Genomic DNA, 18,421 nt, shown 5'->3' on the forward strand with positions numbered 1-18,421 from the left:
CATATATATGTGTATACTTTTCAGATTTATTGCTTTTTTCTTATTCTAACGACTTTGTTGGAGTTTGTCCCTTTATCATTCCAATACTTCATACTGTACTTGTATGGGAAAAAAATTATAATTATAAATATTTATATATACATATATATATATATATGTATATATATATATATATATATATATATATATATATATATATATATATATATATATATATATATATATATATATATATATATAAAATGTAAACTGTATGTAGGTTGATGTCGTTTTCCTTTTATCGGCTGACGCAAAGCACGGTCAACCTATGTGTGCTATAGTTTTCCTCTACGGGGGTAACATACGCGGGTGGAGTTGTATGCTCAGTCGGTTTACACCTACAGCCGCCCGCCCGGACGGAAGCGTAGTTTAAACCACGCCCACACACCCATGGTCGGTCTGACGTCACTCCCAGCGTAAACTCCGAGCCAGCAGCGGACCGGTGTTATTGTCCCGTTCGGAGCGGCGGGGCTTCGACCTCTGTTCCCCCCGCTTTTTATCACACCTACCGAGCCGCAACACGGAGGTCGACGGTCATTTTCGTCACGAGTGGTCTAATTTAAACAGAGATCACTGTGAATTCACGCTAAACGGTGGTTAAATAAGATATATATACACATAATAAACAAAGCCAAAGCGATGGACAGCCGGGTGTCGGAGCTCTTCGGTCCGGGGTCCGGTCACAGCCCTGGGTCTAACGCGGCGGGAGGCTTCGGGGTGGCTCCCAAGAAAGCCCACCCGAAGAGCAACAAGAGAGCCAAGGGCCGGGGTTCTCGAAACTTCAAACCGAACAATAACCCGCCGTATCTACCTCCGGAGGTAAAGTAAAGCGACCCCGCTGGGCAGCTAGCCAGCGGGGGCTCCGACAGCACTGGGGGTCGGGACTGGCGCCAGCCAAATATCCGCTGTTATTCCGATAAAAAAAAAAATGCAGCTTTTCTACGACTGGTTTCACTTCGGTCTCCATTGAACGCAATAGTTTCACTTCTTAGCGTCTCCGAAGTGAACTTCCCTCCAGAGACACGTAATCAATCAGAGAAATGAATGGTGTCCCCGGGCTTTTACGGTTCAGGGCACTGTCAACACGACAGCCGTGCAGCCGAGGTGCTCGCGGGTTTGAAATATGGACCGTTTCATAGTCACAAGTCGTGTTTTTAAACCTACACTAAGAGTGTTTTTAAAGTCGTTTTTGTCGTTTCGGTTTTTTTTGAGCCGCTAACACGGCTAGCTAATGGAGGGGGCGGAGCTCTGTTTGTAAATACAACACTGCCCCGCCCACCCCACAGGTCCTTCAAAAGCCCCAACAAGCGTTGAGTTCAATGTTGTAAATATTAGGTCTTGACTGTCATCATCACTTGTCTTGCTTGCCTGACCTACTGTTATAAAAACTGTTCGTAGAATCCTCTAGTCCATAACCTGCCCTTTGTCTACCTGATACCGGCCTCTCCTCTTCCCTGTTCCACATATTTATAGCACTTCACTTAAATAATTTATTCAAAAAGACAGGGGAGATTTGTCCCAAATTTCGTTCATGTTTCTCTTAAAGGGGGAAAAATGTCACTCTGGGGTTTGCTTTACTTCATAACTTCTAATGTTAAGCTCTGTGTCTTGGTTGCTGCCAAATGAAATGAATTAAAACTATTAATGAAATTAGCTGAACTGCCTGGAGCTTATGGCCACATTATGGAATTATTTGATTTATGTCATTTAAAAAAGATAAAAATATATATGTATGTTTACATTAAATCACATTATAGCATATCTTCAGAGGGGGCTACAGGTGCGCAAAATGCATCCCAATCGCTCCCTCTCCGAGTGCCCCCTGGGACCCCCCCTTGCCAACAAATAGTCGAATATTGGCATTGAACAGCCAAATCAGATTCAAATGACAAAATTCTGAGACAGGTACAGCCCTACTTTTCACCACCACACAACATGGACATTGCGGTAACCACGGTAACCACGGCCTCTGCTTGGACATGTCTCAACATGTGCCAGTGTGTTGACCTAGCCATCCATGACAGCAATGGTCCACATGTCTAACCTCACTGGTCTAATTCCACGGAATAGTATTGCAGTTGTATGTGTATACATATTAACTCCCTTTTAGTTTCACATTCATGTGTCAAAATATGATGTGTCTTCGCTAAAGGCCGGCTGAGCAGTAGTGACTCTATTCAAGAACTAGTAAATTCTCACTTTGTTCAGTTAGATTGCTATTCGGTCCTTAGGCAAATCAATAGACTATTGTTTGCCTTATGCCTGACAGCTGTTGTTTGTTCTCTCTCTCTCAGGCTGAAGAGGGAAATATAGAGTACAAGGTAAGCAAATCCATTGACATTAAGGCTGACGTGGGACACCAAGGTTAAGACACCATCCCATAATACATAGAAGTAATTATAAGTAATCAGGAAAGTTCACTTCTAAAAGTACAGACAGGTACTCTTTAATTTAGAATTACATCTCAGTCACAGAGTTCGAAGGAAAATGATTGAACCAGTTACAATTGAGGCGTGCCATATTTTATTAAATTCCATTTTGTTATTTATTTTGTGTCTTGAAAATGAAACTGAAGATGTTTATTTTATAGTACAGCTGTAGGATAAACATCTTTAGTTTCATCTTTTTCTCGATAACTCTTGTTATAAGATTGATGGTCATAAAATGTTTGGTTTGGTTGATTCGCCAACTAATGTTGTGAGGCACTAAAAGAGGTATTCATAAGTAGTTTTCTCTACAAGAGAGGCTTGAAAAATTGCCGGGTGACAGCTGCTTCCCCTGGGGCAAGAACAAAATGAATGTGTTTGTCTCTGCTGCCCAGAGTTTAGATTACTAATGTTATAGGTTAATACATTATCATTTATTTAACATAATGTACATATAGTTATTCATAATTACTTGTATTTAATATAAATCACTTGTAGCTGCGATCTACGTATTAATGTGTTGTACAAATCAAGTTCATTGTTATTTTTACTGTGTTAAGAATAGGAACTGACAACACATTAACTTCCATATTTCTCTTTGTCTCCAGCTGAAGCTGATAAACCCCACACAATATCGCTTCGAGCATCTCGCCACGCAGATGAAATGGCGCTTGCAGGAGGGCCGCGGCGAGGCCGTCTATCAGATCGGTGTGGAGGACAACGGCATGCTAGTGGGTCTGTCCGATGAAGACATGAGAGCGTCGTTGAAAACCCTCCACAGGATGGCAGAGAAGTAAGGTTCCACACCAAGTCAAGCCCCTACAATAATATCATCGCTTTCAACCTAGTGTTGTGAAAATGCAAAATATGCTGGTGCAGTGTTGTGAAAACACAAGGACAGGAAATAGAGGAATAGAGAGATCAAATAATAATGATAATAATAATAAGCGTTTCCACAGAGTTGGAGCTGACATCACCGTCCTCAGAGAGCGAGAGGTGGACTATGACTCTGATGTTCCTCATAAGATCGCAGAGGTGCTCATTCGCAAAGTGCCCGACGACCAGCAGGTTGGCGGAGCAAAGTCACTCTTTGGCTTCAGTCACCGTTGTTCACAGTGTCACTCAATTGTTTTCACACCTGTTTTTCTTTTTTGTGTCCTCCTCTCAGTTCCTGGACTTGCGTGTTGCCGTCTTAGGGAACGTGGACTCGGGCAAGTCCACCTTGCTGGGCGTTCTGACGCAGGGCGAGCTGGATAATGGGCGGGGCCGGGCCCGGCTCAACCTCTTCAGGCACCTCCACGAGATCCAGACGGGACGCACCTCCAGCATTAGCTTTGAGATCCTCGGCTTCAACAGTAAAGGAGAGGTGAGAAAAGTGACAGGAGGATGAGAGTGCGTGATTTAGGAAGACATTCTCATCCAGACTGACATATTGATATTTGATTGGTAGATTTAAAAAATATTTTATATTTTTGATATATTTTTTATAATTGCTATTTATTTTGTTAAATGTGTTTGAAATATGTTTTAATTTCAATTTCCATGAAAATATGAAATCCAAATGCAGCTATTTAGCCTGTCCCCAGTGGCTCCCCGACTATGATGAAAAATTCTATACATGAAAGAATATTCATTGTGATTTGAATAGTTTTTTATATGTTTCAATCATTAAAACATATATGGCAAATTAAAAGAAAAAAAGTCCATAAAAAATACTTCAGAAGCCAAAATGGAATGTACCTTTAGGTGGCTAAGCGCTAATGCCTTGTTTGCGGAAACTGAAACCACGTGAAAGGCCTTGAATCTTTTTTGCAGTGCCATCCAAACATAAATAAAGAAATCCCAAACATGATTCTTACAGAGTTATAAAGATTGCTCGACCCCTGTACGAATGTAATATGCCAACGAATGTAATATGCCACACAAGTGGTATTTTGCTGTGCTAAACTTCTTTCAGTATTAGTTGTCCTTTACCGTCCGTTACCGTCCGTTACATTGGTTAGTCACATTTGTTTCTCAGTCCAGACACGGTTTGCTCATCTACTTTGTACAGGTTGTGAATTACAGTGAGTCCCGAACAGCGGAGGAGATCTGCGAGAGCGCTTCTAAAATGATCACATTCATTGATCTGGCGGGACACCACAAGTACCTGAAGACCACCATCTTTGGCCTCACAAGCTACTGCCCAGACTTCGCCATGTTGGTCGTCAGTGCAAATACCGGCATTGGTGAGAATTAATATTTTGTAATGCCTAGATTTTTTCACTGAATAAACCATACAGTGTCATATATTGTGTACATGGTGATTCCATATTAAACAGACAAGTCAGGTTGAGGTTAAAGTGGAAATCTGTAAAATTGCATGTAGGGTGGATTACACAAGTCCTAGAATTCCTTTCAAAACTGCAACATTCAAAAATGTTGCTCCATGACAGTCATTTCATTTTCTTTGTTTGTTAGTTTGCCTTCTACAGATCTTTAGATTTTATTTTATGGTATTTTTCTTGGCCACTTGAGGTGATGGGGTGCTGTTCATTTTTGTGAGTGTTCATCCATATCAATAGTTTACTGTTCACAATTAGCTACACTGCTTTATCAAATTCACTGCGACTGCCTTTCACTTCTTGCATGTGCCCTATCAGTGCATTCTTGCTGGAAAAGGCAAATTCCGCCTCAAACAATGGAAACACCACATAGAAGAACACACCCAAATACAGTGAAAGACTGTTTCAGCTTCCAGATCCAACTAAATTTAATATGGAACGAATATTAAATATGGGATATTTTAAACAAAATAGTCTTTTACAGTTTACCACTTTAACTTTGCTACTGGGTTAGTGGAACAGACGGATATATAGGAAGCGCTCTGTTGGGGACACTGAAACCGTGCACCTCCACGCTGGTCTTATCTTACTGTGACCCGAGTGCCGATAAAAAGTTGATATCAGAACTTATGTAACGTGCCTGCTCTTCCTGCCCTTCTCCCCTCTGCTCTGCCTACCATGACAATTTCCAAAAATATCTCAAATGCCTTCCATTCCTGTCAGATAGCGTCCAGGGAACCTGAAGCCCGCTCGGAACAGAGAGCTCCGTCTGAGTATGTCAAAGGCGGCTGACTGGACAAAAATGTAACCACACCTCGTTAAGCTTGTGCGGTGTTAAAGGCCATTACTAAAACTGTGACCTGGTTCGTGCAGGATTTTGTTTTTCTCCTATAATTGATAGTAAGAGCAGAAGCTCTTTGTGTGTGGTGTTATAAACATGTTAAAACCTTAAATTGCACTCGTCAAAAAAGGTTATCAATTAATGGAATGTTTTATGGTTTATTAAAACTATTAAATTATCATATTTAATTGTTTTTATTTATGGGGCACCACTCCCGGCAATAACTATAATTGATCAGTCTTGTAAGAATTGCAGTTCTTAGTCCGATACATTTACCACTATCTTCAATTCTTAAGGAACACGAACAGACAAACTTCTTTCTGATAAATGCGATTTATCGTGCTAAATAATTTGATAAAATTAAATAATAGTTAAACATATGAAAATTGAAAATGGTCAAATAAATGATCAAGAAAATAAGAAAATTAATACAGCATTTAAAAATGGTGACAGGCTTTAAAGCCCCTTTCCCACTTGCACTGAAAGCTGCAAATCTACTGGCAATGTTCCGTATTGGCGTCGTGTGGGAACCGGAATCGGTCTCGATGTACTGTAAAAGCCGTTCCGTAACTTTCCCCACTCTCCAAGTAGTATAATTTTCGGCAAATGGTCGGTATGGCTGTGAATGGGAGTATATGGGCATGGAAGCAGTAACATTGCTATAAAGTACGCACAAATATTTTTAAAAAGTTGTTTGTTTTCGGGGAGAGACAAAAACATTCGTAAAGAAAGTCCGATCCGAAGCTTGGCACTCGGCTGCGACAAGTGCCACTGCGATGAGAAACTGGAAACATGTTCATGTAGACAGGTCTTTTTATTCTTAAATTCTACCCTTTTCTTGTAAAAAATGTCACTCGGACCCTAGACGTGTCTTTTACAGTTAGGGTGTGTGCGACTGAGATACAGTTTATATAAAACATGCTCCAAATGTTGCGGCTCCGGGAAAAAACAAGCCTGTTGACCCGGAAAGGGAGGTTGAAGTCCGTCCCCTGCCAAGACGCAACCAATTTGGACCAATCGCGACAAGGGAAGCACTCAGAATGCGAGCTAGACGAAAGACAAGGCTCGCCTCTGTGGCTTGTGCAGAGAACACTGCAAGAACCCAGATCACTGCGTCAATTTGTTCTTATCTTGTCCTTTGACTTCTTGTGTACCTCCACCTTTAGTAGATCCGGGTTTTCCACAGGGGTCATACCCCCTCCTGTGAGTCCGAAGGAGGAAATCCCACTACAAGGGCGTGACTGCAGAAACAAATGCCATGTAGAGATCGACACCATACAGGGTAGATTTTTACTAATACTTACTGTTAAGCCAGTGTCCATGTATCTAAGCTAGTCATTTTTTTGGAGAAGTTCATGTCAGAAGTGGGATTCAAACCCACACCTCCGGGGTAGTCTGTGACCGAATGCAGCGCCTTAGACTGCTCAGCCATCCTTACATGTGCTCTTTTCTGGAACAACACTGTTCAGTGTGCTATTATCTGCCGGGCTGTGTAAAAAAAAAAAGTGCTGAATTTCTATGTTGTTTTGTCTTATGCCCCACGGGTCCATTGTACACATTGTACAAAGGACTTCAAATATGACAATATCACATGGACACAATATTACAGCAGACATCCTCCACGATATCATGCACTGTTTCTCAACTTCATTTTGGTAAATATCTCACTAAATTGCATCAATTTCCAAAACTGGAATAGTAAATAGTAAATGTATATGTATGTGACAAATAAAAATCTTGAATCTTGAATCTTGAATCTAAAGTAAGCCAGGACTATCTGCAGGGGCATACAAAACAAAGCAATTACTCTATAAAGGAATTTACCCACTTGAAAACAGTAAATAGATGGTTTTTGCTGTGGCACCTGCCAGAGAAATTATGTAATTTACCCTCAAAAAACACGATGGATAATTTACAATTGCCGTTTTTTTCCCTTGGTAGCAAACGTAAATAGAAATTCAACCCCATGTCTCCAGTTACCTCAGACGCCGCTGCTCTGCAGAAAACTTGAAATTGTATTTTGTAGACAATATAAATAAGCTCAACTAGTGAGGTCATACTGTTATAAAGCCAATAACAAATGTTGTTTTTTTTGTGTTGTTATTTTGTGTCTTTATTTGTTTTCTGTGTGTACATGTTTGTTTGTGCGTTCTGAAATGGGAGAGTCTGGGAAAATGGGTCAGGCGCCATGTTAACAGCCTAACACACTTAGAACATGGTGTCTGCAACCCAAGAGCTGCTGCCTAAATTATGAAACAAGAGAAATGTGTCTGTCTGCGTGACCCGCCTCTGGGATCCTGTATGCGATGATCCTGTGGCTGTAAGGAGCCACTTGTAGAATTCATTGACAATAATCTGCTGGTAGGCGCCAAACCAAGGTCCCCAATTTCTCTTGGTTTACCGGAACTGGTTTAAGAATACTTCCTTTACCTCTTGCTTTTGATCACCAGGGAAACAGTGAAACCAGACAAACATATGGAGCTATCAAATGTCTTAATGGTCTTTGTCAACGTCTTTGTCTTCAGAATTTATTGTCAGACAGGGATGTGCTTAGTAGACAGGACCATTTACAAGTTGCAAGTTTGCTGGCAGTTAGATTGACGATTTGACAGAGGATTACTAGCTCCCTCCTCTTTGACAAGGGCATCAGAGGAGGTTCTGTGGGGTCTAAATATAAAACATAACCAACAGTCAACAGTTGAAGTGAAAGGCCTTTCCTCTCCGTCCTCCAGCCAGGCAAAGGAATCTGTTACTTGGACGTTTTTGGATCTCTGTTCAGTGTCCACGTGTTTAAAGAGTGTTGTAGTTCAAGGTCAGCGCCCTTGAACCATGTGGAGGTCCAGGCGTAGTTTGGGACTATAATAAGATCGACACACCGCTCACCACTGTTTCCATCACATGGAACGGTTTGTTTACAGTGCAACACGACCTGACAGGACAAGCCTGTGCACACGCCACTGCTGTGGCCGTAAACTGGGAACTGTGAGGGGTCGGTGTGTTTAGGATAGTACGTTAAGATAGATATCAACAGTATATAATCTGTGGATCTGTATATACTGTATGAAACAGGGTGACATTTTTGCATTATGAACAATTTATGTGTGCTTTATTCACCTTTTAACAGTCCTCCCTACACGGTGACGTAACAGCCATACGTCGTGTTTTATTTTACCCGTTCTTATCAGGTTGTGTACATGGTCTCTTAACCCTGGAGCCTCTATTGCCTTCCACTTCAACATTAGGTGTGTTATCACAATTCAGCTCTACAGCCCACCTTAAGCGTTGTGCGGTCCTGGGCGTCACCCTGATTGGTGATTGATTAAATTGATTGGTTCAACTGTCTGTCTTTTTGTCGGGAGTCGGGTTCAAAAGAAAAAAGAAAATGAAGCAGATAGAAGCTGCTTCATTTTCAATGTGTTTAAGAACCTCATTTCGGATGAGGTTCTTAAACACACACATTTTTTTTCTTCTATGCTTTCTGTACGTATGCATTGAGGTTTACTAAATGTGACACTGCCTCCTGCTAGTTGAAATCAGTATGTTACCAGTTTGTCTAATGGTCCTGAATCTACTCTCTCTCCCTCTCGCTCCCCCCTCTCTCCCTCCCCCCAGCTGGCACCACACGGGAGCACTTGGGGCTGGCCATGGCTCTGAAGGTGCCCATCTTCATCGTGGTGAGCAAGGTGGACTTGTGCACACGGGCCACGGTGGAGCGAACTATGCGGCAGCTGGAGCGCGTTCTGAAGCAGCCGGGCTGCAACAAGGTGCCGCTGGTCGTGGGCAGCACAGACGACGCCGTCATGGCTGCGCAGCAGTTCGCCCAATCACCCAAGTGAGATGATGCTTTCACTTTGTAGGCCAGTGGTTCCCACCCATTCTGCTTGAAAATCTCCAAAATGTTTGTGTCCTCTAGTAGCATAAGAACATGGACAAATGACATGTGGAGCTCGACACAAGACACAGTAGTTCTTTACTCACATCTCTAAGCTAATTGTACGATTTTTGTTTGCTTACAATGTATTTACAAATATTTAGTGGCTGAAGTGGGATTTGAACCCACGCCTCCAGAGAAGATTGTGACCTTAATGCAGATTGTGACCTTTGATAATTTGATTTTTTTTCCATATTATTAATAATAATCATATCCTATATCCCATTTCATCAACAGTTCTACATCAAAATCAATCCAACTGGGTTTACTCCTAAAACAAAATTCCTCTATCTTATTTTCCTTTGCTTTCCAATTCAAATGGTTCTGTGACACTGAACCGCAAAACACGCCCACAGACGAGCAGCACATATGGCTCAGGGGGAAAAGCCGCTTTTAGCCACGTTTTTCTGTCATAGTTTGTATTAATGAATGCATTAGAGCACATGTGGTGAGGATTCAACAAAATAAATGGTGTTCACACCACCAGTCGTGATGACAGCAGGTCCTTAATAGCTCCTTGTTTTGAATGTGTTCTTCTCTGCAGCATCACACCCATCTTCACCGTGTCCAGTGTGTCTGGAGTAAGTCTGGATCTGCTCAAAGTCTTCTTCAACATCATCCCTCCACTCAGCAACAGCAAAGAGCAGGAGGAGCTCATGCAGCAGCTCACTGAGTTTCAGGTAGAGCAGCATGCAACTCAAAATGCAGTGCTGGATTTTTGTAAGCTACTATCTCTTAGCATGTTACTGTAATGCACACTGACTGGGGGGAAAAAAATAAAAATCAACTTGAATCTTTGTCGACTCATGGGTAGCCGACTGATAAGTCTACTTTCTTGGGGCAGCCCCAAAGCAAAGGAATAAAACTACTTGTGCTACTTATTCCGAAAGAAGGTTTAGCTGTGACTGATATACAGTGGTTTGATACCACCAATAAAATGGAGTTAGTTTGTCACTTTGGACAAAAATCTCTTCTAAATGATGTAATATATCACAAATTATAAGTCTTGAACTCCAAGTAATTTTCACATAACTCACAATATACAATACTTCACGTCACTATTTGTATGTAGTGGTGTTGATGGGAGTGTGTGCGTCTTTGCAGGTTGATGAGATTTACACGGTGCCTGAGGTGGGGACAGTGGTCGGAGGAACTCTATACAGGTCAGTGTGGTCAAACATCGGCAATGTTTATCCAAAATGGACCAACCCCTTTTTTTTTTTTTTTTTTTTTTAATCCTTTGTTTCTCCGTGTGTGCGCAGCGGTATCTGCCGGGAGGGGGAGCAGCTGGTGGTAGGACCCACAGACTCGGGTCAGTTCCATAAGCTGGCAGTGGTCAGCATCCAAAGGAACCGCTCGGCATGCAGAGTGCTCCGGGCCGGCCAGGCGGCCACCCTGGCGCTGGGTGACTTCGACCGCTCGCTACTACGCAAGGTGCGCTCATTTCCTAGTGTTGAACCCAACAGCGAGAAAGTAGATATGTGTCATAGAATCCTGCCTTAGCGGCGCTGTGTTTCGGCCCCCCGCAGGGCATGGTGATGGTCAGCCCAGAGATGGACCCCACGATCTGCTGGCTGTTTGAAGCAGAGATTGTGCTACTGTTCCACGCCAAGACCTTCCACAAAGGCTTCCAGGTCACCATGCATGTGGGCAACGTTCGGCAGACCGCCACCGTGGTGGCTGTGCATGGCAAGGTCAGTCGCTTGGATCTTGGAACCTCGTGGTCTGGTTATAAAAGAACTTGGCAACTGGGAAAGTCAATCTTCCTTCCGGCCCCATTACAGAAACCTAAATCTTGTCTTAAGATCGTGTTTATTTTATTTTATTTTTTCAGACTGTTAAGCCTTCTTTAAATGTCAATTTCTTTAACAGACCAACCCACATAACAAATTCTTGGTACATGTAAATGCACCTGATTCTGGTTCTGATGTTTCCTAACTGTATTCAGCATCCTGTCTTATCTTAAAAGAAAAATTGGACTGTTATGGCAGCGTCCTAGCTTCAGTTTATACTTAAATTACTTTAGGATAGCATTTAGAACCAGTCCTAAAGTAAAATAAAATAACTCATACTAATTATATAATAAATAACAATTTAAATAAAACCTCTATTGTGTCGACATGGGGAAAAGAAAACAAATTTGGTTGTGAGGAGGAAAACTTTCCAAAGAGAAAACCCTTTCTCTCCTCCTATGCACATAGGAAGGCCTCCATTTCGGGCCTGAAATGAAAAGCCCTTTTCTCATTTGTGTCAGCCGTCGTAATACAGTATGAGCTAGATGAAGCGTGTTACTATGGATACAGGCTTAAAGGGGACCTATTATGCTCCTTTTTACACAAGTTAATATAGGTCTCTGAGGTCCGCAAAACATTTTTTTGAAGTTTTTTTTGCTATAGATACCACTCAGATTATGCATTCTAGCCATTCTAAGATGCCTCTAACTGCATTGTGTTCCTGAGGCTCTGTTTATATGGGAGGAGCCACCCTCCTGAGGCCACGAGTTCTGTGAGCCAGTGGTATTTACTCTGTAGCTTTCACTGATTTCCCCTTATCAGTCCCCCAAAATCTGTTTCTGAACAACATTGAGGTGAGAAATAAACAATCACTCATATTAAATCTACAAGGACTCGTTTAAAAGTTAGTTCCGACTTTCGTTGCCGTGCTTCAGGCTTGTGCGAGACATTTTTTGTTTCATGTAAACGTCGGAAAATAAAATAAAATAAATAAAGATATGAACTATAAAATACACAATTTTTTTTATTGGTTTTGTTTGGATATGCATACCGGACCGTGGGCCACAGCCTATAGTCTATGTACCTCATACTTTTTAAAAATCTTTTTGAAAGAAACACACAGTATAAATATTTTTTTAATACTTACATTTCCATCGTCTGCAGTTTTTTCATGGACAGTTGCTTTTAATTCCGTTCTTTAAAAAAATGGTTTGTTGGGTTACTCAGATGGGGCGCGGTTCTAATTCTGTTGTGGGTCCTGTGACGTACGAAGGGTACAAAAATAGGATCGGGTCGTTTCAGGACATGTTTTCTGACAAAGGCTGTCCACAAAATACTGACTGGGGTTGTCTTATTTCGGAGTTTGTGTGTTAGTAGGCTCATCAGCTTTTATAAAGAGAAGTTTTTCCATAATAGGTCCCCTTTAAACAATCAAATCTGTTATAAATTGTGATTTAGAATTGACCTAAGTGGTTAGCATTTCCTAAGATAAGATAAGGAGGACAATAATAAGATAGAACACAACCATAGGTAAAATAAGATAAGATGACACTTTATTAATCCCCGGAGGGAAATTCAGGCACAATAAAACAATAGTACAGTTGAGAAGTCGGTCCTGGTGGCCGTTTGAGGTACTGACAATAACAATGGGTGTTGGGAGCTGTGAGAATAAGATCAAATAAGATGACGCTTTATGAATCCACAGAGGGCAATTCAGGCGTTAAAGCAGAATCAAAAAAGTTCCGACGAGAAAGAGATGAAAATGAAAACGAGATATGAAAGAACACATATACACGTCTATTTATGTACACAGTTCACATGAAGTTAGGATGAGCTTTCGTCATAGCAAAGAAAGACTTTCTTTCTGTCGTGGAAATAGGACAGGACGAGCACCACCACATCTGGTCGGAATGAGTCTCATTATTGTCTCTCTTCTTGTTGCCTCCATCATTTAACCCCTTCCTGTCCCAGGAGGAGCTGCGGACGGGCGAGAAGGCCGTGGTTCGCTTCCGATTCATCAAGCATCCAGAGTACCTGAAGGTGGGCGCCAAGCTGCTGTTCAGGGAGGGTGTGACCAAGGGCATCGGCCACGTCACCAAGCTGCAGCCCGTCTCGCAGTACCAGCCGCCGCACAGCGAGGACGACGAGGCCTAGGAGAACCAACACGGCCCTCCCTCCATCCGTCCGTCCGCCTGTCCCTACTCCAAACCAAGTTCTGTGGGTACGCCGTCGCCCTCCCAAAAACTGCCCACTCCGGGGCCTTTAAAGGACAATACCGCTGTCAAATTGTGGATATTGCTCAGCTAGATCCTATATCCTAAAACTGAGTTTGATGCCAGGTGTTCCTTTAACAGCCCTCTGTTTCCTTTTTGTCACTTTTTCATGCATTTTTTTTTTCCTCCAAAGCTTTCTCGTCACCACACTTCTCTCTTTCTATCTTCCGTCGTTTTGTTTTGTTTTGGTTTTTTTTGTGGGTTTTTATTTTTTTACGGGTGCTGCTATCACCAACACTGATACGGAGAAGATCTCTCAAACAAACCAGGAACAGCTACCAAAGTTGCATGGAATTTTTAATTTTTAAGAAAAACACCTGGGTGGAATTCTCAGCTTACTGAGTGGAAAAACAACCACAGGGTTTATATAGAGTTGCACTCGTGAACACCATCGGAAAAAGACGTGCACATACACGTACGCACACACACACACACACACACAAATAAACACACAGAGCCTCCTCTTGCTCCTCTCCCCTCTGATACCGACAAGAGGCCGGTGTTCTATAATGGGGGAAAGGCACTGAGGTCTTTTCTTCTGTCTGTTGTAGACGACTGTTTACAACCTAAAAAGCGAGACTGGTTGGTCTGTTTTCCATGTGTGACCTGCGTCGTGCCTGACTGAAAAGAACAAACCTTTACAGCTTTGTATGAATACTCACTGAAGTGTATCTTAAAAGAGGTCAACTATAACTTTGTACAGTGACTGAACGTATTTATAGAGGTTCAGACCCGGCGTCGTCGTGGTTATTGCCTCACGGCGGCACTTTACAGGGACCGGGGAGGCGGTGCTGCCTTGTTTTGTTGTGTTGGTGCAAATTGTGGGGTTGGGGTTTGTTGTCGTGTAGCTGAGCAGCCGAGGGAATTGTCACTTTTTTTTGCGAGGCGTCTGGAAAAAGCTCTGTGAGCTGATGAATGGTATTGACTGTCTTCAAGTGCTTTAGTTACTCAGGACATACTAGTTTTCTATGGAAAGGAGGCAAAAACAAAACAGCATTCCACTCTACTCCAGTGGAGGTTTTCAGTTGTGGGTTGGGCGGATTTTTGAAGAGGAAAAAAAAAAAAAAATGCAATTTTGTTCCTCCCGAAGAGATACTACAATAAGCTTGTGTTGTTTGATGACGCATTATCGAGAAAAAGCTGTGCTCTAACACGGCAATATTTGCAATGTTGTTTGAGGGAACTCAACGTCACTTCTTCCTGAAAGTTACTGATGTCACTATACATTTTGAAGAGGTGTATCACAGTGCCTAATGGAGCCGCTATTTAAGCTCCCGTCAGAAGCCCCAAAGTTGTACATTAACGTGAGTCGGTGCTATCTTTGAAATAACTTGACATCTAGAAGGCGACTCTGTTCAGTTGTCGTATTATTGCATGTGGATGTGATTCATGTAGAGCGTCCTATAAGAGGGAAGAATGGAAGCACGTGTTTTTTGCACCTATATTATTGTTATGCACAGTTTGTGTGCACTATAAGAGGAGAATGTATTTCAATCCAAATATTTTATAGACTTTTTGAAAAGGAAAAAAAAAACATACACCAACGAAACAAAAAAAAACCTTTCAGATGTTGAAATTTGAATAATGCATTGGAGAAATATTTTGTTTAACAGATTTGTAGTGGGTTTTTAAAATTTCACGATTTATTGGAACCAGACTGTTTACTCGTTTTAATCGTTTATAAACACCAATGGATTTTCACTTTTCACGGGCGTACATTCAGAGACTTTACTTTTAACTGAATTTGTAATGTAGGATACAGGTTTGTCAAAAGATCCTGTTTGTATATCATGGTGTACATAAATAAAAAGTTTTATTAAACCGCTCCGTCATGGTTGCGTGATTTTTATTCTATTCCTATCCCATCTATCCTGTTCCTGTTCTATTTTTTTGGTATAGTATAAAATATGCATAACAAGGAAATAGTAATTCAAGAAATTTAGCTGGGAGATGAGAACTACAAACCAACCCATAACTGTAAATAAGTACTTGCCGGTTTCTGTACTTAAAAGACTAACAGAGGTAACTCATATGTACAGATAGTTTTTTATTATAATATGATTACTACTTTGTTATTATCATAGTTATATATTTGGCGAGCGCAAGTTGTAACCTTGTCCTTCAGAAGTACCATACATCAACGTGTCCGTCCCCTATACCAGATTGGGCACCGCGGCAAGATGGCTACGGTATTGACGTATCACGACAGGTGGTTTCAGCAGCGAATGATCATTATTTTTTTTTTATACATACACTACTCACAAAAAGTTAGGGATATTTGGCTTTCGGGTGAAATTTATGGAAAATGTAAAAAGTTCACGCTACAGTGATATATCATGAAAGTAGGGCGTTTCAGAGGAAGCATGCAATGGTCATTTCCTCATCTCAAACTATTTATTGAAACAAAAGCCAACAACAGTGGTGGGTTTACCACAACAAAAAATGTCAATGTCTCAATAACTTGTCATGTGCCCTTGAGCATCAATTAAGGCTCGACAATGATGTCTCATGCTGTTCACAAGTCGACTTGTTGTCTGCTGAGGCCTGGCCCCCCACTCTTCTTGAAGGGCGGCCCTCAGGTCATTGAGGTTCTGGGGTACAGAGTTACGAGCCTCTACACGGTGACTCAGCTGATCCCATAGGTTTTCTATGGGATTCAGGTCTGGAGAAAGTGCAGGCCACTCAATTTGAGGTACCCCTGTCTCCAGCAGCCGTTCCCTAATGATGCCACCTCCATGAGCTGGAGCATTGTCGTCCATGAAGATGAAATTAGGCCTGTGTTGTTCATGCAGGGGCACAATGACTGGATTAATGATGTTATTCAGGTAGTATGGGCTTGTCACTGTACCATTCACAAAGTGTAGGGCAGTTCTGTATTGACTAGACACACCTGCCCACACTGTAACACCACCACCACCAAAGGCTCGTCTGGTGACAGTGGCTGATGCATAGCGCTCTCCTTGACGTCTCCAACATCATTGGGGGCCATCGTTTCTGCTCAACGTGACTCGACTTTCATCAGAGAACAGCACTGAGGTCACTGGTCCCTCGTCCAGCGTAAATGCTCCCTGGCCCATGCAAGACGATGATGCCTGTGCCTGGTGGTGTGGTCAGGTACCCTTGCAGGTCGTCTAGCACGCAGACCACGCTGATGGAAACGGTTTGGAATGGTCTGACGTGACACTTGGATGCCTCTCACCTCCCTTAAATGTGCCTGGAGTTGAGTGGCATTCATCATCCGGTTCCACAGGGCACTGTTCACAATGAAGCGCTCATCAGTGTGGGATGTGGCCAAAGGACGTCCACTTCTATACCTTTCTGTGACTCTTCCAGTCTCTGTATCTCTGTTGCAACCTGCTGATGACGCTCTGTGACACTCTAAGCTCAGTGGCCACTTCCCTCTGAGAACATCCTGTTTGAAGCCTCACAATGGCGAGGTGCTGTTGATCAGTTGTTAGGTGTCGTCTTGGTCTCATGATGTCAAAATGTGAACAGCATGATGAAGAGGACTGTTTAAATACCAATTCTAATTGAAGCAGGAAATGTATTGGTCGATTCATGGATCAAACACCTGTTGTGAATTTTGCCGTTCAGCTCCTTGTTAGAGAACAGCAAGTTGTGCAAAAAGTACTGAAACATTGAACAGTTGGACATGTGCATTCAAAAGTTTAGAGAAGGTCAAATGAAGTTCACCTGTCAAGGTTATAGTGCGTTTTAGGTTCATCCTGAAATTTCACCCGAAAGCCCAATATCCCTAACTTTTTGTGAGTAGTGTTTATGTTTTTATCTCTAATTCCTCCCCAGATAGATGGATGGATGGATGGTGTGTAACAGTGGTAACTACGCCATCTGCTGTTGTAAATTAGTACCCGCATTGCGTAGTTGATGGCAAAGGATTATGGGTAATCTTCAGCTCCACGGAGGACTTTCCGCTGAACAGGGTGTGATGTTTGTCCTTAAGACATGACGGTGTAACAGACACAGAACGTTGTACACAATGCAGCTTTCTATCACATTAACTATATTTCCACCTTTCTTAGTTATCTGCATGGACATGTTATGTTACATACAGTATAGTAACAGTGCATAGAAATAATAATAGTACTGGTAGCCAGTGGAATGTTGGGATATGCTGTGTGCATGCTGTATGCCGTACATACTGAAATGTGCACTTCAATTCTTATGGTTATAAAACATTAGAAAAAATACACAACTGTATCGAGAGGGGGACTAGCTCAGTTTTGAGGCTATCACCTCCCCAACTGCTGTTTGGTTTATCTCACCATGAACTCAAAAAGGTCTTCAGTGAATGTCAGGAGTCTTTGCATCCAGTGGAATCAGGAATGTGAAACCTATGAAGCCATGGGTGGGTCTGCTCCTATTTCAAGCTTTCCACACACACACACACACACACACACACACACACACACACACACACACACACACACACACACACACACACACACACACACACACACACACACACACACACACACACACACACACACAAACCACTTGGGCTATGCTCCCAAAACAGTATGACTCAAATAAACCCTGAGAACAGGGAAGCTGGCTCCCTCTGGCATGGCTGCATTTTAATCACCCTTAAATTCGAATTTTAATGGGCAAATAAACTTAATATGCGAGCTACACCCTTCGCCCAGTTAGTATACATAGATCGAGGCATTTGAATTGTTGTTTAAATAGTAGAAAAGCGTCAGTTATGTTTTAAATGCAAAATAGTATCAAATAAATGACGTACGTACCGACTGCATGACAAAACAGCGACATCTAGTGGACATTTACCTGCAACACCACACATTGTTACAAAGTTGTCCATTTTAATGTGAAAAA

General features: G+C 42.1%; 1 protein-coding gene across 1 annotated transcript; it reads left to right on the top strand.

Moving 5' to 3' along the window:
• Positions 1-499: 499 nt before the first annotated feature.
• gtpbp2a (GTP binding protein 2a) lies at positions 500-15,392 on the top strand. Its single transcript, XM_080016133.1, has 12 exons — positions 500-858; positions 2,334-2,360; positions 3,074-3,258; positions 3,425-3,533; positions 3,634-3,831; positions 4,519-4,693; positions 9,243-9,462; positions 10,106-10,241; positions 10,666-10,724; positions 10,824-10,995; positions 11,091-11,255; positions 13,266-15,392. The coding sequence occupies exons 1-12, from the start codon at positions 679-681 to the stop codon at positions 13,446-13,448; spliced, it is 1,809 nt and encodes a 602-aa protein (XP_079872259.1). The 5' UTR covers positions 500-678; the 3' UTR covers positions 13,449-15,392.
• Positions 15,393-18,421: the final 3,029 nt, after the last annotated feature.

This window comes from Zeus faber, assembly GCF_960531495.2.
Source record: "Zeus faber genome assembly, chromosome: 16".
Classification (NCBI taxonomy): Eukaryota; Metazoa; Chordata; class Actinopteri; order Zeiformes; family Zeidae; genus Zeus; species Zeus faber.